This window comes from Epinephelus fuscoguttatus, linkage group LG4 (assembly GCF_011397635.1).
Source record: "Epinephelus fuscoguttatus linkage group LG4, E.fuscoguttatus.final_Chr_v1".
In the NCBI taxonomy this organism is placed as follows: domain Eukaryota; kingdom Metazoa; phylum Chordata; class Actinopteri; order Perciformes; family Serranidae; genus Epinephelus; species Epinephelus fuscoguttatus.
The window spans coordinates 32,368,980-32,394,440 of record NC_064755.1 but is presented as its reverse complement, the minus strand read 5'-3'; the positions used below and the strand labels follow the sequence as shown (position 1 = coordinate 32,394,440).

The 25,461-nt window shown below is 41.6% G+C and overlaps 1 protein-coding gene across 1 annotated transcript in view; it reads left to right on the top strand.

Moving 5' to 3' along the window:
- The window catches only part of nell2a (neural EGFL like 2a), a 129,168-nt gene that overhangs the window by 100,227 nt on the left and 3,480 nt on the right, over positions 1–25,461 (top strand). Inside the window, exons 16-19 of the mRNA XM_049573261.1 lie at positions 4,404–4,544; positions 8,616–8,809; positions 20,408–20,584; positions 23,739–23,963. Coding sequence (XP_049429218.1) covers positions 4,404–4,544; positions 8,616–8,809; positions 20,408–20,584; positions 23,739–23,963 — 737 coding nt within the window. The remainder of the gene's footprint in view (positions 1–4,403; positions 4,545–8,615; positions 8,810–20,407; positions 20,585–23,738; positions 23,964–25,461) is intronic.

Sequence of the window (25,461 nt, the reverse complement as noted above, 5' to 3'; positions counted from 1 at the left end):
GCCACATCGAAAGAGATGAGCTGTTTGAACCTGGCCAGTGTGGACAGGGTTCCCGTGGCTCCTTAAAGAGTCTTTAAAGGCATTGAATTCATTCATCTAAATAATAAGGCCTTAATTTGTATTAAAATGTCTTAAATACGTCTTTCAAAAGCCTTAAAAAAAATAATAAGACATGTGAAGTAGGATTTTCTTGATCGCTTTTTTCTGAAGTTACAACGTAAATGTCAAATTAATTGGTAACATCCATTTCTTGGATTGAAGAGAGATATTCACATATCCAGCTGTCTCAGATGCAGGTGCATTGGAAACTTACCTGAGTCTTTGAACAGAAAATCACGCACACTGGGGCAATTTTATGATTTAAAAAAAGAAGCCTTTTTTGTCTTGTGGCAGAGATGAAGGTAGAACAGAACTGGGTAAGACCTAGCATTTGTTGGCAAGTTTTGTGTAGACTCATGATTTTAAAGTAGTGTCCTTTTAACCCAGCATTGCTGTTCTGAAGGGAGAAAATGAGGTGCTCTGCTCCACCAGCCTGGTGTGATTAGAGAAATGTAAGCTTTGGCTTTAAACTCTGCCACATCGAAAGAGATGAGCTGTTTGAACCTGGCCAGTGTGGACAGGGTTCCCGTGGCTCCTTAAAGAGTCTTTAAAGGCATTGAATTCATTCATCTAAATAATAAGGCCTTAATTTGTATTAAAATGTCTTAAATACGTCTTTCAAAAGCCTTAAAAAAAATAATAAGACATGTGAAGTAGGATTTTCTTGATCGCTTTTTTCTGAAGTTACAACGTAAATGTCAAATTAATTGGTAACATCCATTTCTTGGATTGAAGAGAGATATTCACATATCCAGCTGTCTCAGATGCAGGTGCATTGGAAACTTACCTGAGTCTTTGAACAGAAAATCACGCACACTGGGGCAATTTTATGATTTAAAAAAAAGAAAAAACATTAGGGACAGTTTTGCCCAAAGGCTTATTAAAACATAATACATGCCTTTTTTGTCTTGTGGCAGAGATGAAGGTAGAACAGAACTGGGTAAGACCTAGCATTTGTTGGCAAGTTTTTCCCATCATGCCAGCTTTGAAAAACATATTATTAAGTTATTAAACTAAATTTATTAGTAACACTAGTAACGTTTCGGTCCTTCTAGACCTTCATTAAGAGTGTTGACCTCCTGACGAAGGTCCAGGAGGACCGAAACGTTAGTGTACTAATAAATTGTGAAGCTGAGCAAGAGCGGTTTGCAGGATTTTCTGTTCAGGAACCTCAATTTTTTAAAATAGAATTTACCAAATGCCTCTTTCATTAACGTCACACCCTCATATTTTGTTTCCAGCCGGGATGCTCAGAGCAGAAGATCCTCTGTCTCCTCGCTAGCTGTCACTGACTATGTTTACTTGCACAAAATATAAAGTTTTTGCCCTTATTCTGAAAAAGACCATATTCTTGCTAAGCTGTTTCAATCGCTGATGATACTGAATATTCCACTAATATTCCTATTTACATGCTGCTGTACAAACTCTGATTAACGTGCCCTAACTCATGTTGTTTATCACGTCAAAATATGGAAAAGTGGAACAGCTGGAGCCACTTGTGGATCGAAATAGGATTTTTTCACATTTTTCCGTCAGTGTCTGACTTGTTGCACTGTGCGAACAAAGCCTCCATCTTTCATTCCTTTAACCACCTTCTTGAAAATGTTGGCATTACAATATTTGCGCAAATCCAAAAACCTGCTGATATCCAAGTCTTTCATACTGTTTTGAAGTAGGAGTGTTTCTCCTTTCAACCAGAAATGTCTGTATCAAAATGTCTTTTTTCATCTCTACCCCAGCCCTGCAAACTGTTGGCCAGTTGGTTTGCATACAGTATATCCATGACAACACAGAGCTAACCGCAAAACAGGCAAAATGCCACGTGGCATAAATGGCAGTACAAACCCAAGTTGAAACGCATATTCTAAACGTCCAAAAAATGCTATTAAAATCCAAAAACACCAGCATATTCCACGTCTTAGTTGGAAAATCATAAATCTGGAAAATGCCTGTTTTGAAATATCCAAATGTAATATGCTGTTTACATGACCCACATCAAATTCAGAGTACTGTCATATTCAGAATAATAGTGGAATATTAGTTATCAAGTTCAATCAAAATTGACTAACCAAGATATTGCAGCATGGCTGAAACCAATATGCAAGTGCAAGTGCAAGTTTTTCAAAGCTGTCATGATGGGAATCAAAGCAGTAAAATTGCACATGCAGACCGAGACATACAAAATCACCTAGAAAACTTGCCAACAAATGTCAGGTATTTCCCAGTTCTGTTCTACCCTCGTCTCCGCCACAAGAAAAAAGTCACGTATTGTGTTTCTGTAAACATTTTGGCAATTTTGGATACCAAAATTGGTCTTAAAGGTCCGGTGTGAAGGATTTAGGGGGATGTATTAGCAGAAAGTGAATATTATATGTAAGTTTGTGTTTTTGTTACCTTACAATGAGCTGTTTATGTGTGCATAGGGAGCGGGTTCTCCTATATGCAGTCCGCCATGTTGCTCTGTCATGTTTCTACAGTAGCCCAAAATGGACGAACCAAACACTGGATTTAGACAGGGCCATTTGTGTTGTAGTGTTGGACTTTGTTAGCAGTGTTGAGAGAAAAAAAAACAGATTTTTAGCCTGAAACTGCTTTAGTCAGTGTTTTTAATGGTTTAAACCACAGGGTCTGTTTGTTCTGGAGAGGAAGAGACCTCTGTGGATAATTCGACTCCTGGCACAAATCTCTTAGCAGGTGCTGGGCTAGAGGCACCTTGTCCATTTGTTTTGGAGCAGAAGAGACCTTTAGGGATAAACCAGCTCCTGCTAAAAACCTCCTGAGCTATGAACACAGAGGGATGTCTACCAGGGAGAAGTTTAAACTGGTTGCTATCTGCAACGTCACTGCTAGATGCCACTACATCCCCCTACATTGTAAACACTGTTTCTTTAAATTTCATTTTGAGTAGCTTTTAAAAAGTCTTTAAAAGTCTTAAATCTAACTTGCCTTCAGCAGCAGGAACCCTGATTTAAAACAGGAAAAAAGGAATATGCTAAAGCTTTTTTTTTTTTTTTTTTGCAAACCTGCTACTCAGACAAACGTGGGTCATTTTTGAATAGATAAGGCCCTAATCTGTGGGACATTTCATCAACGGTTAATCTGCTGCAGAAATTCTATTAAAAGGCTGAGGGCTCATTAGCCAATAGATCTTAATCCCATTACTGCCTTGGCGGTGGGGGACCGTGAGCCCGTCTGCCTGTCGCTCTATGGGGGATACTGTTGCAGGCAGTTGTGGAGAAGGTCACACACGGCACACTGCCATTTTCATAATGAGAGCAGAGCATCATGCATCATGCACAATCATAAAAAAGCCATCACTGACTATACAGACACATTTAATCACGGTGCATGTCTGGGCCCAACATATTTAGCCCCACTGTGTAATAACAGGCTTTATTTCCTCTCTCATGCGGGCCTGGCCCTTAGTTTAATTAAATGTTAGCTGAAATATCAGAGCGATCCGTCTCTCCCTGTGTATTATGCTCATTGTTGAAAATTATATTAGATTTGTTCTTGGTTGACGTCTGCAGGAAAGTTGCAGGGTCGCTTGTTGAAATAAAAGGGTTGAATGTTGGCCTGTTGTAAACAGAAACGAGGAGTAAGAGAGGGAAAACGAGAGACAAGGAAACGCAGATGAAAAGAGCCGAGTAGAGGAAACAGGAGGGAAAAAATACAGAGAGGAGAACGTCAGAGCATGTAATCAAAGTCTTTTATTAAAGACAAGAGCTGAAAGAGGAGGCAGAGTCAAGGATATTTCTAAGTGGAGCTCTGTGAAAACAAACATCAGCTCCATCTATTGACAGCCACCCACGAGATGTGTTAGAAGGTGTGTTAAAGCCTTTTGCTGAGCCTCTTTGCACGTCACCTCATAGAAACTCCCGATGTCCAGGCGAAGTTCAACAAAAGTATGCACACACACCTCAGAATCTATTTGTTTGCCAGTGTGTGTTGGAGGATTAGACTGTGTAGGATGTTTACTGGCATTTCAAAATGCAAGCCTGTTAAATCCCTGGCTTCTAAGAATAGACTTGTTATATTAGAATCATTCATTCCCTGCTATCTTTTATTGATACAGATGTCCTTCTCTGGCTGTGCAACTACGCTTGATCAATAAAGCCTACGGACTAGATTCACCCAGAAGCTAGACACGTTGTTTTATCAATTATAAATCAGTCAATGTTAAAAAATGCCCACCAGGCAAGAATCGGGTTCAATAGTCCATTCTCTGTAAAGAGCGTACTTTGAAACTGACATGACACTCACACTGTATGTGGATGTCTTCTTGTTCCTTCACATCTCCTCAGATATTGATGAGTGTGCGGACGGCTTCGTCGAGTGTGATAGTAAATCCACTTGTGTCAACTTGCCCGGCTGGTACCACTGCGAGTGCCGTGATGGCTACCATGACAACGGCTTGTTTTCCGCCAGTGGGGAGTCATGTGTAGGTGAGTGGTCCACCTTCACTTTATTTACACATATGTAAAAGAAGAAGTAATATATTTATTTCCATTGTAGGAATGCAGCTGACTCAAAAAATGTGTCACTTGTGAATTTATCACGTGTAAAACAACATCTGATGTGTTAGGAAAAAAAAATCACATTCAGGCATGTGTGGATTTTTGGACATGAAATGAAAACAACAGACATTTCATGAATCTTTCATGCAGTGTTAATTTTGGCAGCTATTTTGGTCTTAGTCACTAGATGAAAAATGCTTATTAGATCCAGTCACGTTTTGGACATTTTTATGCTTCAACTCAAAATGTGTTAGTCCAGTTTTAGTCGACAAGAAGTCATTACATTTTAGCCAACTTTTACTTGTATTACTTTAAGTCAAAAGGTTTTCTCTCTTTAAACTAAACTAATGAGGCTAACACAGGTGTCACAAGATGGAATCAAGGTAAAAGGTTGTATCAAGTGTTGAAATCAGAGGTTGGTTTGGCTGATTAATCACTGCCAATAGGACTTTATATAAACTATCATTAATGGCGGAATGGGGCTCCGATAGTGGCAGATAGCTGTAACCTCCACTGGTCACATGAGTACGGCTGTAAGGCTTTTGAGTACCCCACATGCAAATACAAGGTAATGTGTCCTTTAGATTATTTGTATGATTTTAAATGAAAGTGAACTAATGTAAGAGAGCTTTACTTCTTTATTAGGGCCATAATAAGGTTGCTTTTCCTATATCAAGCATGGTCAGTATAATATCGCTAGAATTAAGTAGCAAGCCACTAGCAAAGTGTGTGAAATTCATTTCTGATAATCTGAACGACCACTAACTCATTATTACTTCAATACCGGGAGGGGCAGGCACTCACTGCACTCCGACCATAAATGCACAACAAACTTTGCATCTCATTTTTCACCAAACATCAGATATCATTTTCTCAGAAAGCAATTATCCCCACATTTTTCTGGCAATATAGAAATGTGACTTTGTCCCAGGGAACAGCTGATTTTACAAGACTTCAGTCAGTTTCTCCCCACAATAGTGGCTTTAATGCTGTTCTTACACTTTTCAAGTGCAGTCAGGGAATAAAGTCCCACATAGAACTATAAAATATATATACTATATACTATAAATGATATCGGCCATTAAAAATTATTATTATTTCCGAGCACAAACGTACTGATGATCATTTAAAAAGCTCAAAATCTTAATCTTTGAGAACTTAAATTAACTAATTTGAGAAAACCAGACTGCTAAACTACTTGTACTCTGTCAGAGAAAATTCCTCTAAGTTCAGACTGTTTACATGCAGCAGCTACACTCCGAGCCTCCTACCTGCAAAGTCCAGTGGCTGCCCCCTCTAACCCTAACCCTCTAACCCCCCCCAACCCTAACAGGAGAGGTAGCTAATGATAGCTGCTAACAGCCACTGCAGCAACAGACAAACTCCACAATTCCATCAAACAGCCTCATCATCCCCACACAGCTGCTTATTTACTGCTAAATTAGTGCTCGCAACTTGCACTAACAGCTGACACGGCTCCGGTGTGATTGTTTTGCAGGCTAGCAAAATATCCTGGCACAGACTATTTACTATTCTGTTCTGGGTTTCCTTGTTTTAAAGATTTTGCTGATATGTTTCATAAAAAACGTATCATTCTGTCCTCCTCTCATCTCATTTTGAACATCCAATAGCTCACCAGTAACATTTTAATCTCGCCTCTCTCGTCAACAAAAACAAAACATATATTTTGTCATAGTTTGTAGCTTGTAAACGTCTTGTCGTAGTCATGGAGAAAAAAGGGGCTTTTAACATTTTAACATTACACAAACATGGACATAAGAAATAAAGGACAGGAAAAAAGATGACTAAAACAAAATAATAAAAAATAAAGAAATAATACTAATAAGATAAAGGAAAACACACTGCCAGCTAAAGGAAAGAAAGTACAATTATATGCCAGGTTGGATTCTGGATAGGTTGTCCACAGGAAGGTTAAAGGTTGGAAGCATCCATGGGGTAAAGACCATGGGTGGTCAGGGAAGGTCCAACAGAGACATAATGTCCTGGCAGATCAAAGCACAGTGTACAGTCCAGTGCAAAGAAGCAGTCCACTGTGGTTAGTCTGCTTGACTCTTTGTGCTTTTTATATGTTCAATAAAGTGTTCTCCACATTTTAAGAACTTGATGAGAGAGTTCGACAGAGTGTACTGGATTTCTTTAAGATAAAGAACATTTAGCCATTTTGTAGAGCAAGGAGGGGAAGCTGATTTCCATTCTCGCAGAATAACCCTTTTTCCTATGACTAAAACCAAACGTAAGAGCTTACTGTAAAGCAGGGGAAAGAGTCAAAGAATAATTAGAACAGCCCAGTATCACAGCGAGACAGTCAGGGTCTAACTGTCTGCTCTATATGTTACTATACAATTGAATAATGTCTGCCCAGAAAATTCTGAGGTTGGGGCAAGACCAGAAAAGGTGACCCAAGGTCCCCACGCTCGATTTACGCTTGTCACATGCAGCAGACACAGAAGGGTATTTTCTGTTCAATTTGGCCTTGGAGAAATGCAAGCAATGGATGACTGAATAAGTTGAAGTCGGGCATTAATGGAACATATTTTAATCCTTTGTAACCCTCTTGCCTATAATTCATCTGAAATCGCTTCACCTGTATCCTTCGACCAAGCCTCTTTAATATGGAGAGAAGAGGTTGCCAAAGTAAAGAGACGAACAAAACGGGAGATCAAATGCTTGTGTGTGGGAGCTCTAGTCATGAGGTCATAAATGTGTCCAAATTAGGTAGGAGCTGTCGGAGGTAACAAAAGAAGTGACCAGGAGGGAGACTGAGATGGGCGAAAGATTACAAGTCGTTCATTGTTGTAAAGATCTTTAATTATGGATCGGCCCTTATCTACCCATTGTTTTAGTCATAGTCTAAAAACGTACATTTCTAAATGTGAATTTGAACTTTTGAGGTTGTGATGCCACTTGGACACAAAGTCTGCTCAACAGGAAGTGGCACATGTTTTATCAATACACTCTTTTACTGCATATTTTAGAGTTCTTGCACTCAAGTGAGGTTAAATCCTGTTTTTTAAACCTCTTAGTGTTGCAAGGAAACCATTCCTCCACCTTAAAGCTCCACAAATTAATGAAAAACACCCCATTCATTTTCCTTTGAATGGCCCCTGATTTTCCATATCAGTCCCATCATGGATTTAAAGGTCGCTTTGATTTCTAGCTTCAGGATTGAGGGGTACGAGTTATATGAGTAAGCACTAAAAATAGTGACTTTTCATTAAGTGCAATTTTGTTGAAATATATGAGTCACCCGCCATGAGAAACTGACTCAACTTTTGTTTCGTAAGATGTGTCGTTCCGCTCCTGTAAGTAATGGTGTGATTGGATAGGTATGTCATTATCAGTGTGTTTTCCTCCCGAAAACGTCGGTTTGCTTTTTGCAGCCTGTTCATTTTCTGGAATATTCTTTTTGATACAGCCTGTCAGGAGAAGTGTCAGCTGTCAAAATGGAAACCCTCAATCTACAGCAACATCGAAGCATTGCCTGTAACAATAGAGCTACCGCCGCTCGACTCGTTGACCCCATCTTGGCTGTCAGTTTGAGTCGGGAGAGGCAGAGGGAAGAAAGAAGCACATTAAAGGCACTCTCAAAAAGCCAAACCTGTCCGGGTTTCACAAAGCAAAGTTATAATTTTGCCAAAAGTAGGTTTCTGGGTTACATTACAGTTGTGTACTGTGTGTTTCTCACGAGATCTGAAAAATGTTGTAGTGCTGCATTTTACGGCTACATCTGAGCCGCAGCTCACAGGTGCAGAGAGCAGGTCGTAGTCTTAAGAGGGAAAAGATGTGGGTGTTCATTACTACATATTGCTCTTTGAACCGTTCTGTGACAGGGCGTGCTCCTTTACCTTGTCACCATGCTACTAAAACAAATATCATGGGCTTGTAATTAAAGAAATCCCCTTTTCCAAAAGCCATGCATAAACTGTGTTACCTGCACTGAGCATATGTATGATGTCATCTTTTTTCTGCTCCCTGCAGATATTAATGAATGCAAGACGGGGAGGAACACCTGTGCCAACGATACAGTGTGTTTCAACCTGGACGGAGGCTACGACTGCCGGTGCCCCCACGGGCACAACTGCACCGGTGACTGTATCCATGACAACAAGGTCAAGCACAGTGGGCAGATCTGGGTGCTGGACAGCGATAGGTGCTCCGTGTGCTCCTGCCAGGTAAGAAACAGAGGGAGCAGAGACTGACACAGACAAGCCAAAGCAGAGTGGACAGATTGGATCAAAGAGACACAGATAGACAAGTTGTTAGATGGATAAGATAAGGAAAGATAGAGAGGCAGATAGAAACAGAGGATATGTGCTCAGTGCCATAGATAGTTGAGTAATGATGTCCCCCCCCTCTCTGTTACTGTGTGTGCACCCAACTGGTCTATGATTGGATTTTCTGTTCTTTGTTTATTCTCCCTCCGCTATCCGAATGTCTAAACAAAGAAAAACAAAGCAACTGTAAACTTATTATTGCCTATGAATGATGACGTCCCCCACGGTGCCAATCAACAACAAACGTCACCTTTGTTTGTCCTGAAATCATACCGCTCCCCGTGAACCAGTCAGGGATATTTTGGAAACATATTGAAGCACAGTGGTGCAAAGGAAGTAGAGTTAAAGTTGTTTTTTCTTTTAAATTAGACATGACAATAGATAAAGCACCATTGTCGTGCCACCTTTGTTATAGTGCCATGATCCAATGACATCAACATTTGTGACATTGATGTTAACATTTACGGGACAGTCTTGAGTTCAAATTTAGTAACTCTGATGCACAAATTCGCCACTTTCAAATGTTATCAGCTCATTAAATGGCTGTTCTTTGTTGTCTTCACCATTATAATACTTCGCACAGGGCAATCTGCACCTACCAGTAAGCCAGAGGGTGCATATCCAATGTTGCGAAGAGGTCACAGTTTAATTTAAAGCCCAGTTCAGGCAGAGGATTTGCGACGAGATGAAACTGTTTTAGATTGTTGCAGCGGTGTGAACTGGTCGTCTGTGCTCGACTAAAGCCGGCTGACTGTGTCACTTGCAGCTCCACTGGTCAAATTGTTGGCGACTGGTTTTGGAATCTAAAGCTCGTCACCTGTTTCAACAGCCAGTCAGCTTGTAGTGAGGTCCGCTGGTCAAGTCAAAATGACTGCAGACTGCGTTTTCACTTGCTGTGGCAGGTGCTCCGTCCCAGCCGAGCCCTCTGTTTCTGTCCTCACGGTGTGCCGGTGTCGGACAGAGCGTCGCTGCTGCTGCTCGCTGTATATGCTTATGTTCCCCCCACACACACATTCTCATTGACTGACCAATTGGCGCTGCTGACTTATATTATTGTGGCGTATTCATTATGAATACAGTTCATCTGATGCTCATTTGGTTTCTGTTTTTCCAGAATCTCACCATCACTATCCTCATTCATATTTAAGAAGCTACAAATTATATTCAGCCACAAACTAAGCCTGAAAAGCTGAGTGCAGAGAGTTGTTACATAGAGATGATATACCGTCTCATCAAGTTGAGTTGGTGTGAACCGGCAGGTTTTTAGAACGCTGCAGAATGGCGCATTGCAAGTAGCTGCCTGTTTCAGCTCTTCTCGACGCGAATCTTTGTTTTGAACTGGGCTCACGGCACCAAAACCACTTACATTTAGGAAGTTAGTTCAGGAAAAGATTAAGATTTGGGTTAATACTTACATACATGACGTAAGTAAAAGATATGCTATACAGGAATTGTCGGCTACTTTTGTAAACAGTATCACTGGTGGAAGTCAAAGACGAATCCCCAATTTTAGCTTATTGTTTTGACTTTTGTCTCGACTTAGTTTGTCTAAATGCTGACTGTACTCTACCTTGTTAGCACCAAACTAGTCTGAGTGGGTGGAAGTTCGCTGCAGAGATCAGCCTCTCATTGAGCGGAACGAGCCACCCGCTGAAGTCCTGCCCTACCACCTCCGGTTGCAGTTTTCAACACATCCTTTACTAACTTTTGCGGTGTTTGATCTTGTGGGGATGTAGCCATTTTTCTGCCATAGTTCACGTCCTGTAAGCGATATTTTTGTGGGCATGTTACATCAAAACCTGTTTCCCCCTGGCAGTACTTTTGCAAGCGCACCGTTGCTGTGGCACCGCCAAGAACAGTTGTGATTGGTTGAAAGAAATACAAGCAGCCGGGGCGTTTTTTTCTCCAATCTTAAAGTGAGAGTCGGCCCAGCCAGACCTTTATTTTCTTGAGAAAGGTCTGGTGAGTGAGACTAGCACCAAACAGCAGACAAACTAAGTGACTGACAGGTTAAAGGTGGAATCTGCGATTCTAATCCAATACAGATTCCGTGAATATCTCATCATGGTCTGCGATCAGTCTGTTCTGTGTGTGCGCTGAAAAAAAGATATCAGTGTTCATACACAGCCCCGACTCTGTAAATAGGAAACGAGCCACACAACACTTTCCCAGCTTTTCTCCCACTTCAGCATCCTCTCCCATGAAGAACGGAGCTACACCATGATAATAGTGTGAAACATAAGTAACATCAGAGATATTACTGGAGCTTCTGAAGGAGCACTGACGACAGGGCTGTAGTTGTTTGAATGTTGCGATCAAATATCCAAAAATTTTCCTCAGAATCGCAGACCCCACCTTTAAATTCATGGAGCGTTTAGCAGCTGAGGAGTAGATATTTCCATCAGGAGTTGGTGGAGACCAAAACAGAGGTAAAAGGAGGGTGATACTATCAATAATATGTCAGTGTTGTGTTTATTGCTTGTTTGTGCAGCTCCCAAGTAGCCAAACAAAAAAACCCTACACTAAAAACTCAGCTCTGGACTAACTTAAAACTTCATGGTATTTAAACTTCATTTAAGCGTCGTCAGGCTTGCTTGTCTTGCACATTGTTTTTAGTTGAGCAGCAAGCTACTGCAGAGGCTAGTAATGTAGCTGGTGACCCCTTAGGGCCAAGTAATTTTGGAAATATTGGAATGCAGTGATGTGATTCATTTCCACAAGATTAATCAAATTCTGCTCAAAATGAAAGACTGTCCCCCTCTACACCCTTTCTCCTTTTTTAAACGAACAGGAAAATGTGTAGGATAATGTGTCGTCGGCACAGACAGGAGCAAAAAAACGAGTGCAGCTGGGAAACACTGGTACAGTAAACCTTGATGTTACGGTGCTGTTGACATTGATGCTGTTGTGGTGAGCAGTTTCATTAAGATGCAAGAGCCTTAAGTAGTGATTTTTAAAGGTCTAACAGAATGACTCAGGCTTTTGATGTCATTGCTTTGATTGATTCCTGACACCGCGGTGACAAGGCATCTGGGAACAGTTGGTCCTGAAAACTCATTCCATCATCCCAAACACATTTTCTCTCCGTGATTATCAGGTCACGGACCAGTCATACTTTGCATTTCAGCGTTTCACTCAACCTAATGCCAAGTGTCTGGCAGTAGTGGAAGGTGATTATAGTGGATTAGTGTCGGTAGTGAATGATCAAGCAGCAAATTATTCATTTGATTACAAAGGACCAGGGCAGAAATGGCTCCATAATTAAATGAGTCATAATAATTGATTTGAGAGATTGAAGAGCTGCCTGTCAAAATTAGTTGCATTGAGCGATTGAAGGAGCAGTGGAGTAAACATGTTATTGTTTTGGAGTTACACGGACACAGCTGGATATTAGACGGAGAGCTGCGACTAACTGGGGGGGAACCAAGGTCAAACATCACAGAAGAGACAAAGACTGGGATGTGTCCAGACTGAGGTCGTGCAATATGCAAATAGTTCATTGTTTGAGTCTGCTCGGAGCAGCAGATGGGTGGGGTTTAGTGCATGAGTGCATCTGTCTGGAGGGACGCTAATTTCTAAAACATTTCAAAAATTAAAGTGTTTTTATTTAATTGCTGGGAAAATTCAATTTACAGAAACTCAAGGTATCGCTGCAGCTCCTGGGCATTGGACTGGTCCAGAATCCTAAATGAGGCCACAATAAAGAAAAACTACACATGACTGAAATTAATATTTGGGCACCGAAGAAGCTGCAGGCGCAAATGTAAATTTTTATTAGTCATGCATTAGGTACATTTTTGTTTTCATTAATACTTATTTTGATATACAGTACAGGCCAAAAGTTTGGACACACCTTCTCATTCAATGCGTTTTCTTTATTTTCATGACTATTTACATTGTAGATTCTCACTGAAGGCATCAAAACTATGAATGAACACATGTGGAGTTATGTACTTAACAAAAAAAGGTGAAATAACTGAAAACATGTTTTATATTCTAGTTTCTTCAAAATAGCCACCCTTTGCTCTGATTACTGCTTTGCACACTCTTGGCATTCTCTCCATGAGCTTCAAGAGGTAGTCACCTGAAATGGTTTCCACTTCACAGGTGTGCCTTATCAGGGTTAATTAGTGGAATTTCTTGCTTTATCAATGGGGTTGGGACCATCAGTTGTGTTGTGCAGAAGTCAGGTTAATACACAGCCGACAGCTCTATTGGACAACTGTTAAAATTCATATTATGGCAAGAACCAATCAGCTAACTAAAGAAAAACGAGTGGCCATCATTACTTTAAGAAATGAAGGTCAGTCAGTCCGGAAAATTGCAAAAACTTTAAATATGTCCCCAAGTGGAGTCGCAAAAACCATCAAGCGCTACAACGAAACTGGCACACATGAGCACCGACCCAGGAAAGGAAGACCAAGAGTCACCTCTGCTTCTGAGGATAAGTTCATCCGAGTCACCAGCCTCAGAAATCGCAAGTTAACAGCAGCTCAGATCAGAGACCAGATGAATGCCACACAGAGTTCTAGCAGCAGACCCATCTCTAGAACAACTGTTAAGAGGAGACTGCGCCAATCAGGCCTTCATGGTCAAATAGCTGCTAGGAAACCACTGCTAAGGAGAGGCAACAAGCAGAAGAGATTTGTTTGGGCCAAGAAACACAAGGAATGGACATTAGACCAGTGGAAATCTGTGCTTTGGTCTGATGAGTCCAAATTTGAGATCTTTGGTTTCAACCGCCGTGTCTTTGTGAGACGCAGAAAAGGTGAACGGATGGATTCCACATGCCTGGTTCCCACTGTGAAGCATGGAGGAGGAGGTATGATGGTGTGGGGGTGTTTTGCTGGTGACACTGTTGGGGATTTATTCAAAATTGAAGGCACACTGAACCAGCATGGCTACCACAGCATCCTGCAGCGACATGCCATCCCATCCGGTTTGCGTTTAGTTGGACCATCATTTATTTTTCAACAGGACAATGACCCCAAACACACCTCCAGGCTGTGTAAGGGCTATTTGACCAAGAAGGAGAGTGATGGAGTGCTGCGGCAGATGACCTGGCCTCCACAGTCACCGGACCTGAACCCAATCGAGATGGTTTGGGGTGAGCTGGACCGCAGAGTGAAGGCAAAGGGGCCAACAAGTGCTAAACACCTCTGGGAACTCCTTCAAGACTGTTGGAAAACCATTTCAGGTGACTACCTCTTGAAGCTCATGGAGAGAATGCCAAGAGTGTGCAAAGCAGTAATCAGAGCAAAGGGTGGCTATTTTGAAGAAACTAGAATATAAAACATGTTTTCATGTTATTTCACCTTTTTTGTTAAGTACATAACTCCACATGTGTTCATTCATAGTTTTGATGCCTTCAGTGAGAATCTACAATGTAAATAGTCATGAAAATAAAGAAAACGCATTGAATGAGAAGGTGTGTCCAAACTTTTGGCCTGTACTGTATTTTGCACGAATATAGGTTGTTAAATTATAACTCAATTATTTAAATATATATGTATATTTTTATTTCACCAGAAAAGCCTCTTTGAGATTTAAAAAAACAGCATTAAGCAGCAAAAACTGTATAATTAATATACAAAAATATAGATGACACAAAGTATGTCACAGGATTAGAATTATACAGTGATGACATCATCCTCATGATTAAAATTGCCAATGAGAATCTAAAGATTGGGAGCACCTTGATGGCGTAGAGCGACTATGAACAGCAACATCCTTGGTTCGTGTCCAGCATTTACATGTCATTGTTCATCTCTCTCCTCTCATTTACTGTCGTATCTCTTCTTTAATGACCTAATAAAGGCATACAAATGCTGGAAATAAAGAAAAAATACAGAATCGCATTCAAAACAACCTAAAGTGGCACCGGAAGCAGATATGTAACAAAAAAAAAAAAAAAAAAAAATCATATTAAAAAAACAGACAAGACAAAAGTAACAGCATCCAAAATGGAGTCCTTTCTTAAATTTCTTCTTTTAACTCATATGTTATATCAAAATTTCCAAATTTATTTACAACTAATTTACAATTATCCCCAGTATATTTACCACCCAATTAAATAAATAAATACTAATCCTAGTTTATTCAAAGTCCAAGTACCACCCAGTGTTACAAAATAAATATGCACTTCCCTAACACAACCTCACCTCATCCATATATCTGCCAAAAATATATTTTTTGTGTATTTTTTTCCACCCCATATACTGAACTACACAGACTCCTCTTAGTTATATGAACACATTGTTTTTTTAAGATTATATTCTCCTCTTAAATTATAACCCCCTACCCAGTAGTGACTTGTTTCTCGCTAAAAACATGATTATTGCAGCTTCAAATTTGATCAGATCTAAAAATTTCAGTGCATGTGACTTTAAAAACAGCGTGTTTGTGTGTTTAAATATTCTATTTTGCTCCAAGTTAAAGAATGGATTAATCTATCTATTTTTTTCTTGATTAATTTATTAATTGTTTGGTACATAAAATAGCAGAAAACAAAAAAAAAAAATAGCCATTACATTTTCTTAAATCCTCAAACCCCAAGTTGACATATTCAAAAGTCTTAATGATATCTTTAATATCATATTAGACTAAGAAAGGTCAGGTTGAGTAAATTTCATTTATATAGCACCAAATCATATCAGAACACTTTCCATATAGAGCAGGCCTGGCACCATACCCTTTAATTGACTTTACAGAGATCCAACAATTCCCCAATGAGCAATCACTTACCCACAGTGGTGAGGAAAAACCTCCTTTTAAGAGGCAGAAACCTTGAACAGAATCAGGCTCAAGGTGGGCGGCCATCTGCCTCTAGTTGGAATTTCATTTCATTTCATTTATTAGAAACCCCATTAGCTGCAGCTGAACCAACAGCTATTCTTCCTGGGGTCCATGAGAAGTAAAGGGTAGCGTAGCAATAACAACAGTAACAAAAACAACTATGATAAGAACAGACTTATGACTAATACCAATAATAGTATATGAAAGTGTATTTACAGTGGCATGCAAAACTTTGGGCAACCCTCAGGATGATTTTCAACATTTTAAGCAAGATCAGTAAATATTTTTTGTTTTGTACAATTTGGGAGTGAAAAAAGTAAAGGAACACCATGCAAAATTTTGGGCACCCCAAGACATTTGAGCTCTCAGACAACTTCTACCACAGTCTGAGACCATGATGAGCTTGTTAGGGCTCTGGCTTGTTCCCAGTCATCGTTAGGAAAGGCCAGATGATGCAAATTTCAAAGCTTTATAAATACTCTGACTCCTGAAACCTTGTCCTGTCAATCAGCAGTCATGGGCTCCTCTAAACAGCTGACTAGCACTCTGAAAACTAAAATAACTGATGCCTACGAAGCAGGAGAAGAATATAAGAAGATTGCAAAGTGTTTCCAGGTCACTGTTTCCTCAGCTTGTAATGTCAATAAGAAATGGCAGTTAACAGGAACTGTAGAGAGCTGCTTGTAGGGTTGCAAAAGAGGCAAATTAAACAACTCTGTTAGCTGCAGAAAGATTTAGCAGACTCTGGAATGGTGGTGCACTGTTAAACTGTGCAGCGACACCTGTACAAATATGACCTTCATGGAGGAGTCATCAGAACAAAACCTTTCCTGTGTCCTCAACACAAAATTCAGCCTCAGGTGTTTGGAAAGGAACATCTTAACAAGCCTGATGTTTTTAGGAAACTTGTCCTGTGGACTGTTAAAATAGAACTTTTTGGATGCAATGGGCAAAGGATGCAGAGTTTCATGAAAAGAACACCTGTCCAACTGTTAAACACAGAGGTGGATCAATCATGCTTTGGGCTTGTGTTGCAGCCAGTGGCACGGGGAACATTTCACAGGTAGAGGGAAGAATGGATTCAGTTTAAAAGTAAGATAGTCCATACCCATTGAGTGCACAGTTGCCCATGTACAGTTTCACATGGTGTGTGTTTGGGATACAGGTCATAGGAAATTGCAGATTAAATAGTCAACTGAACCCGTTAAGAAGAGCAATGTATTCAGACAGAGTTTTTGTGAATTTGATAGTACGATTGCTTTACTGAAAGTACAGTAGTACCATTGCCAGTAGTGGGATAGTTAGTGGGTTAAACCTGTACATTAGTAGTTGAGGTAGCATGTTGAAAGGCAGATAGTTTAGGCTGACCAAACGTCCTCTTTTGCCCGGACATGTCCACTTTTCACGTCCCGTCCGGGGCGTCCGGGTGGTTTTTATAAACTGATGATAATGTCCGGTTTTCCATGTGTTTGTGTGTGTGTTAGAGTGCAGCACGGGCAGCATATTTCTGTCCGAACCCGAACCGAGCCCGACATTATTTAATGACCAAAGCACTGAGTTTGTGTCACACAGTTGTTATGGTTACAGGCTATTTAACAAGCCGGGTGTGCTCAGCGGAGAGGGAGATCTCCGTGTTTGAGACGGGAGCGGGAGGTCCGACGCTTCCAGCGAGACGAGAGGGAGAAATAAAACAAAATAAGATAAAATAGGAAAAACCTGTCTCCCTCTTTTAATTTATTTTCAGCATTTAATCAAGGCGGAGGCGGGCGGCTGGAGGTCCGGGACTTCCAGAGAGGAGAGAGGTAGAAGCAAACAGCCAATGTGTGTCTGTGTGTGTTATGTTCAGGTGTTGTCACGTAAATAACAGTACCCAAGCAATAAACAGGACAGACAATAGGATTTTATTTATTTTTACACTACATTTTCACTGAAAGCTGACCGAATCCGACCCGAGCCCAAATACAATTTATAGCTACATTTTTGACCAAACCCGGCCCGACCTGTCAGGTACCGTCAGGCTCGGATCGCCACACTCTAGTGTGTGTATGTGTCCCCTATTGGGGCCTATCTGAATTTCTGTCTTTGAGAGATATTATTTTGTAATATAACTGAATTTTCTATCCATACATATAAATTTTAAATATATTATAATTATAAGGCATCTTTGAGTAAACTGCGAGTATCATTAAAGAAGGCTATGTCGTGGCCGGCCGAGTGTCCTCTTTTTTGGAAATCAAAATATGGTCACCCTAAGATAGTTCAAGTGTTTATATGAGGGGGCGCACTGGCAGTTCACATGGGAAAGGTGCGGCTAGCCCTTGTTGTGGCGGTGGGGGTTGGAATCCGGCCTTCGTTCATTTTTCTGTTGTTATAGCGCCACCCAGTTGCCAATTAGAGTTAAATTTCTCCAGTCACCTTGAGGCGTCCTGTTCTACATATCTACCAAGTTTAGTAAAAATCAATATGGCGGTTAGGCCTAGATAAGAAATGAGCTCTCTAGCGCCCCCATTTTGTTTGATGGGGTTAATAATGGAGGGGACCCCTCAGATTATGTGTGGTCATATGCCTACAAAGTTGCGTGGTGATGGGTGAAACCCTTGAGATGTTATACACCTTTATGTGATGAGCCACGCCCTCCGCAATATTCATTGCCTTATAGAAGCTCAGTTTTAGTAAGTTTTCCAACTTTTGCCAAGAGGGAACTTTAGATATTGGTCCCTAGATTATGTTCACCCAGTTTCATGCAGATCGCTCAAACTTCCTAGGAAGAGATCGATTTGAAGTGTTTTTCAAAAAATTCAAAATGGTGGAAAATCTGTATAACCAGAAGTTATGGGTTCTTGAGGCAAATTTGTTCCTCACGAGGAGAGGCATCTCTGTGCAAAGTTTCATGTCTCTACGGCATACGGGGCATGAGATATGCCCATTCGAAGTGTGCAATTTCAGTCGGTTGCTATAGCGCCCCCCTTTGGCCAATTGATGTAATATTGCTTCATTCGCATCCTCCCATGACCCTCTACCACTGTGCCAAATTTCACATGGATTGAGTTTTCATCATTATATAGTAAGATTAAAAAGTAATCGTGCTTATAATAGTGAAGAAATGTGTCATCTTTAACTTCATGCCTTTTGGGTATCAGTTCATCGTCTACTTACTTTACTACTCAGAATTGTGTCAGTCAAATCAGATTTGGCTGTTCAATACATATTTTGACTATTATAGAGTTTGAGAGTTTAAGCTGGGTTTTGAAGGGGGTCGCTCACTCTGCATCTAAATCTGGGGACTGAAACAACCCTAGATGTACACTGCACAGTTACTGACAGGGCAGCCCTTGATGTTAAGTTTGTAAAAAAAGAATAATAAGTTAGAATATTTATATAATAATAATCTAAATATTCATTTATTCATTCATTATCTTTAACCACTTATCCTATTCAAGGTCGCAGGGGGTGAAGGGCAGGGGTCCTGGAGCCTATCCCTGCTGACCTTGGGCGAAAGGTGGGATACAACCTAGACAGGTTGCCAGACTATCACAGGGCTAACAGATAGGGTTGAACATCCATTCACGCTCAGATTCACACCTACGGCCTGTGACGCCCCTCCCACTGTCTTTGAGAACGTTTCAGCCAGTCTCATCAGGCAGCTGGCTGACATGGGAGGGTTGTTACCTTGATTAGGCTCACCTGCGCCTCCAAGCCTAATCTGTTCACTTGGTCTCTCCCTTCCTTTCAGCTGACATCCACTGAGCATCTTTGGTTTTGGTTTGCACCTTCAACACCGCCACAGAACACCTGACACTCACCCATGCATGGCTTTCATGACTGACTTTGCTGATCTACACACTCCATTGATTATTTAAGTTAACTTTAGTTTAATAAATTCAGCTTGTTTTAAGTAAATCTTTTGTGTGGACTCCCTTCTTGTCACATACTCTGAGCCAGTTTGTGACAGGCCTATTTAGAGTCACCAGTTATCTTAACCTGCATGTCTTTGGACTGTGGGAGGAAGCTGGTGCACCCAGACAAAACCCACGCTTACACAGGGAGAACATGCAAGAATATAAATATGACTGATATAAATAAGAGGAGCACATCAGCAGATATTAACATTTGAGAAGCTGGAACAAAAGATTTTTTTAAACAGTGAACAGTTAGTCAATTATCAAAATAGTTGCCAATTAATTAACCAGAATGTCAGTCGACTAATTGATGAATTAACTAATCATTTTCATGTTTCTGGAAAAAGACATTATACATTTATTTCTTTTATGGTTCAGACAGTTACTCATTGAAGTGGCAGCAGCAGATGTGGGTAGGAGAGAAGTATGTGACAAAGGTAATGAGTTGAATTCAGAGCCACAGCAGTTCTTGTTTGTGGAAGGCACCTTAAATCACTGAGACAACCAGACAGCCAAGTCGCAATTCTTCAAACAGCACACTGATGAACAGGAACTCCTGAAGAACCACTGAGCTTAAGTATTCATAAAATATATTTTTATCCATTGTGTCTTACCCGCAGTGCGAGCTGAGACTGCATAGCCATAAAATACAGCCTCAAAACGGTTGCTAGGCTACACAGCCTTTATTACAATATTTATTATCAACATGCATGTTTAATGATCCCATCACACAAATGGCCTTGTCTTTGCATGCGTGCATATGTGCGCTCAGGTGATGTATGTTTTTGTGCTCCTCGCTCAGGCTGGCCAAGTGATGTGCCGCAGGATGGTCTGCGACTGCGACAACCCCAACGCCGACCTGTTCTGCTGTCCCGAGTGCGACCCTCGCCTGAGCAGCCAGTGCCTGCACCAGAACGGCCTGCTCACCTACGGCAGCGGCGACACATGGGTGGAGAACTGCCAGCAGTGCCAGTGCCTGGTGAGTCGGGTTGGATAAATAAAACCCCCACATGTTTATAAAAGTTACATCGCAGGAATTTAGAAGAGGCTTTTATCAAGAGCAATTTACGGTGAGAGGGAAAACAACATAAGCGTTCATTGCCGTGCCACAGTGCCCACACAAGACACGGAACAAATACTCCAGTCTCCATGGAAATGCTCACGAATGAGAGAGGCGCTATGTAAAGAAAGTCAAGGAGAGAAGTTTTGTGGAAAGAGAGGGGGAGTGATTAAGAGGTGAATAGGAAGGTTGAAGAGAGGAGAAGCTGAAGATTGCTTTTCAACTCGTGGCAGAAGAAAGGGAGTGAGTGATTAGTGAAATTTTTTAAAGAATTCAAAGGACTCTCTGCACTGTTGTCTGCTGTGATGGAATTACATGTGTTATTGAAGGATACTTCCAAGGTTAAGAGAACAGGAGAAAATGTGTGTGTGTGCCTGGAGAGTGGGAGGTGTAACACTGTGTATCATCTGTGCGTGCTTTGAGAAGGTTGTGTTGATTGATGAGTATTTGCAGTATGCGTGTTTTTCTGGTGTCCTCAACATGCAATCCTATCTCTCATACAAAACACAATAACACAGTGCTCACCGCATGAATCTTTCACAGTAAGACATAGGCACTATTTTGTTTGCGGTCATGTCCTCTTCCCTGTCGACCTTTCGCCAAGGTTTACACGGTGCCGCTGTTCAAACAACAGGGAAGCATTTCGTAAGTGTTTCCCAATAAACCTGACAAAAAACACACTAAATCCTTCTACCTGCGATGCCCGCTCACCACGTAGCCACATGCATATTAAATGCAAATGTCATCCTTTGCATTCCACCACACTGCCTTGTCTCACCCACACTCAGCTGTACCACACACCCACACCAGTGTCACTCCTTCTGTTCAGTGACTCACAAATCATCTTCACTGTGGATCTCAGACAAGCACTTTACAACTCCCTTTTCTTCTTTTTTCTCTCCTGTTTGTTGCCTTTAAAGAGCAGCCGTACTTGTAGCTAATATAAGTTGGCTCCAGTCTGACAGATTTATGGTCTGAGGAGCAACAGCACCGCCGTTTCCTCCCCTCCCCTCCCCTCCCGCCATTGTAATGCTGTCCTGATGCTCGGACCTGAGGGTTGCTTTTTGAATTTCTTACAGTGAGCCATTATAGCGGAGCCTGGAAATCACTGCTCAGCTGAGAGGCAGCGGGAAATCACAGTCGGCTGAAAATGGGTTCGCTCGGCTTCACTCTCGCCGCGGCTGTGCTCACTGTTGGCACTTATATATGTTGACACAAACAGACACAAACCCGATTGAGAATGCAGGCACGCCGGTCTCAGCAGCAGAGCACACGCGTGGTATACAAACACGAGTATGTACACAGTATATACACGTGTACACACACCATGTTCTGCATGTTTGAGATGGTAGGTACACCTGTCACCACGACAACACATGCTCTTCCTGCATCCACGCAGACACACAGTCAGACATAAAACGCACTCAATTAAAGATGCAGGGAAACACACGCAGAGCAAAAGACCACCAGCCACACAGTATAAAGAGCAGCACTTGAAAGGGCGAGGGAGAGGGCTGCTGCGCGATACCGTACAGGGGCTCCAGTAGCGTGACAGGGACGTGAAATGAACCTTGAATGCTGCTACACTTAGCAGAGCCATGGCTGTCCGGGCTCAGCAGGGGCCTTAAAATACACAGTGACAGCAGCCAGATGGGCAAATCATTCTCCCGAGACCGAGATGGGAATCCTTCTCCACTCCCCGGTGCAATCATTTGAAATCAAGAATGTGGCCTTTGCAGGATGCGCGCACATGGGGCCAGTTGTGATTTGCTATCTTGTTAAATCACCAGGAGATCAAAGAAGCAGATTCCTTCGCTATAGGTTGCGCTGTAGGTCGAGGCAAATAAGAGAAGAAGCGTGATTACTGCCGGCTGAATCCCGGGCAAATATAAATGTCAGTAGTTTTAATCTCCTGGAGGCATTTTGTAACATGTACACAGTGAATCCTTACATCTGTCCATGTAAAAGCGAAGGGATTAAATCACAGGGAGATACCGTGGCCGCTGAATGCAAAGCCAGATTAAAATAATGACCTCCTGTAATGTAACAAAGAAATGAAAGATTGGTTTTAGGCTGATCAAGTTTCAGCTGCACACCGCCCCGTATGAACGGCAAATAAAAGCTGATTGTATAGCAAATCTGTCTCTCCTTTGTGATCATAGGCCACATCTGCATAAACAGACAAAGACAACAGTGTCCCTTTTCGCAGCGTGGGACAGATACCTGAGGCTACATCCAATCCCTCCCTCTGGCTACAAGCAAAGAGTGCCACTCGGGGGGATTTCCCACTTCAAATGTTTACACACTACATGGAGGCATGGAGTGGGCATTAGCACTGCGTGAGCCTGTGCTTTATAGCCAGCCTAATTTACTACAACATAGCTAAAATGCTGAGCCAGACGATTTTCAGTGATATTAAATATCCCCAGTGGGACACTTGCATCAAGCCTCTTGTAACTTAATGTGTGTGTATTCCTATTGCGTGCGTGCTTGAACATATACAGTCTGGGGCCATATTTCATATCCAGGAGTAGGTGTGGAGCAGAAACGCTCACGGATGGCAGTGTAAGCAGAAGTGGGTCAGGCCGGAATGATATAGCGTACAGTCATTAGGATGTGTAAAGTTGGCCGACATACTGTATATACGACCTGTTTTCTCAAGCCAATAGAAAATGGCAGCAGGAGAAATCCAATAAGGCTCTCTGTGCTGAGAGTTTGCTGTGAGATTAATATGGGAACAACAATGAAAGAGGGGGGCTAGAACAAGTCAATTAAAAAAGCTGGAGCATTTACTTCTACAGTCTGAAAAAAAAAACTTGCTGACTGTGTTGGAAGATTGCTCTGCTCATCTATATTTTCTAGGTACCTTAACAACTTTTTTTTTTTTCTCATCAAGTGGAGACGCTCCCTCTAGCATGCAAATACACAGCGTCAGGAGAAATATGTGTATTTGCATGAATAACTTCTTTAGGGCTGGAAAATGCAATAGTGCGTTTGCAGAGATTATTTTTGAACTGCCTGTCTTCTTCTTCTCTGTCCGTCTGTCTCACATTCTCCCTCTCCGCCTCCGCAGCAGGGGCAGGTGGACTGCTGGCCTCTGCCATGCCCGCCCGTGGACTGTGAGTTTACCGTGGTGCCTGAGGGCGAGTGCTGTCCCCGCTGTGTCACCGACCCCTGCCAGGCAGACACCATCCGCAACGACATCACCAAGACGTGCACGGACGAGCACAACATCTCACGCTTCAGTGGCTCCTCCTGGATTAAACATGGCACAGAGTGCACCCTGTGCCAGTGCAAGGTAAGGCACCAGCCCCGCCGGCTGCCTCGAAACAGCAAATTACTGTTGGCCTAGATCGGTGGCAGACAAGACACCAAAGAAAAATGGTTTAGAAACTGAGAACCCTCCTTGTTTTGTCAGACAGAGAAGAACACACTGTGGTTCAGACTTTGCATTGTGGACACATTTTTGTGCATTTGTTACACCTCATGAATGTATTTATCACACCTGGAGGTAAACATGTGTGTTGGTGTTGATGCAGCTGTTTGTGTGCTAATTCTGATCTGTACACAAACCTTTTGCACATGGAAAAGACACAGTTCACCTCATTTTAAAGAGCTGTAACAGAAAAGGACACAAATGGAGATTAATGAAATGAGTAAGTAAGAATGTGACAGCTGCTGCATCTTTGGTTCAAAAGCCCAGTAAAGCACAGAGAGTATCACAAAGAAGATGTGATGTTTCATTTAAGAATTTCACTTTCAAATGTCTACGTTTGATCTTGTCAGGGATCATAGATTGCTATGTCCAATTTGTATTTATTAACAGGAATACTATCACTTATCTTTAAAGCAATAGTTCAAATTCACTTTCTTGCCGAGAGTTACAAGAGAATATTGATGCTTGGTGTCCACTAGCTCCCCTGGTAGAGCAGGCGCCCCATGTACAAAGGCTGTGTCCTTGCTGCATGAGCCACAGGTTCAATTCCAACTCACAGTCCTTTGCTGCATGTCATGCCCCCCTCCCTCACGCCATAGCTGCCCTATCACATAAAGGCAAGAAGCCCCAAAAATATCTTAAAAAAAGAGAATATTGATGCTCCTCACATCTCTGTTCGCTAAATATGAAGCTACAACCAGCAGACAGTTAGCTTAGCTTAGCATAAAGACTGAAAACAGAGGGAAACAGCTAGCCTGTCTCTGTCCGGCCAACAAAATATGCTTGCCAGCACCTCTAAAGCTCACTTATTACTATGTTATATCTCATTGTATATGTAAAATGTGAAAATGAAGAGGTGCAGTTTTACAGGGGGGCGAACAGTTTCTTCACTGGGACCAATAACTTTGTGGGGCCAGATGCATAAAACTGTAGATTCACAACCAAAACTGCACACATACAAGGACAGTTTGTTTTATAAATCTAGATTATTGTGGCACTACACAAGCTTCATATCCACACCCACAGTTAGCCATTAAGAGATGTAGAAATGCCCCTAAACATCTGTTTGCATATTAATAGTTGTGCCCGCTCCACCACGCATTAGACCTGTCAATAAGAACTACAGTAAAGAAAGTTTGATTTCACTCACTGTGTCGTATCCAACGGTGCCAGAGCAGCTGTCAGTACGCACAGCTGGGGCCATTTGTAGCGTCCATACCACCAATTAATCAAATGTTTCTGCAAACCATCATCACGGTAAAATCTCTATCATCAATATTAAACATCAGGGGGATGGTCAGTGATTCACTCATATCTCTCATGTTGAAACTGACTTCACAAAGGGCTTCACAGGATAAAA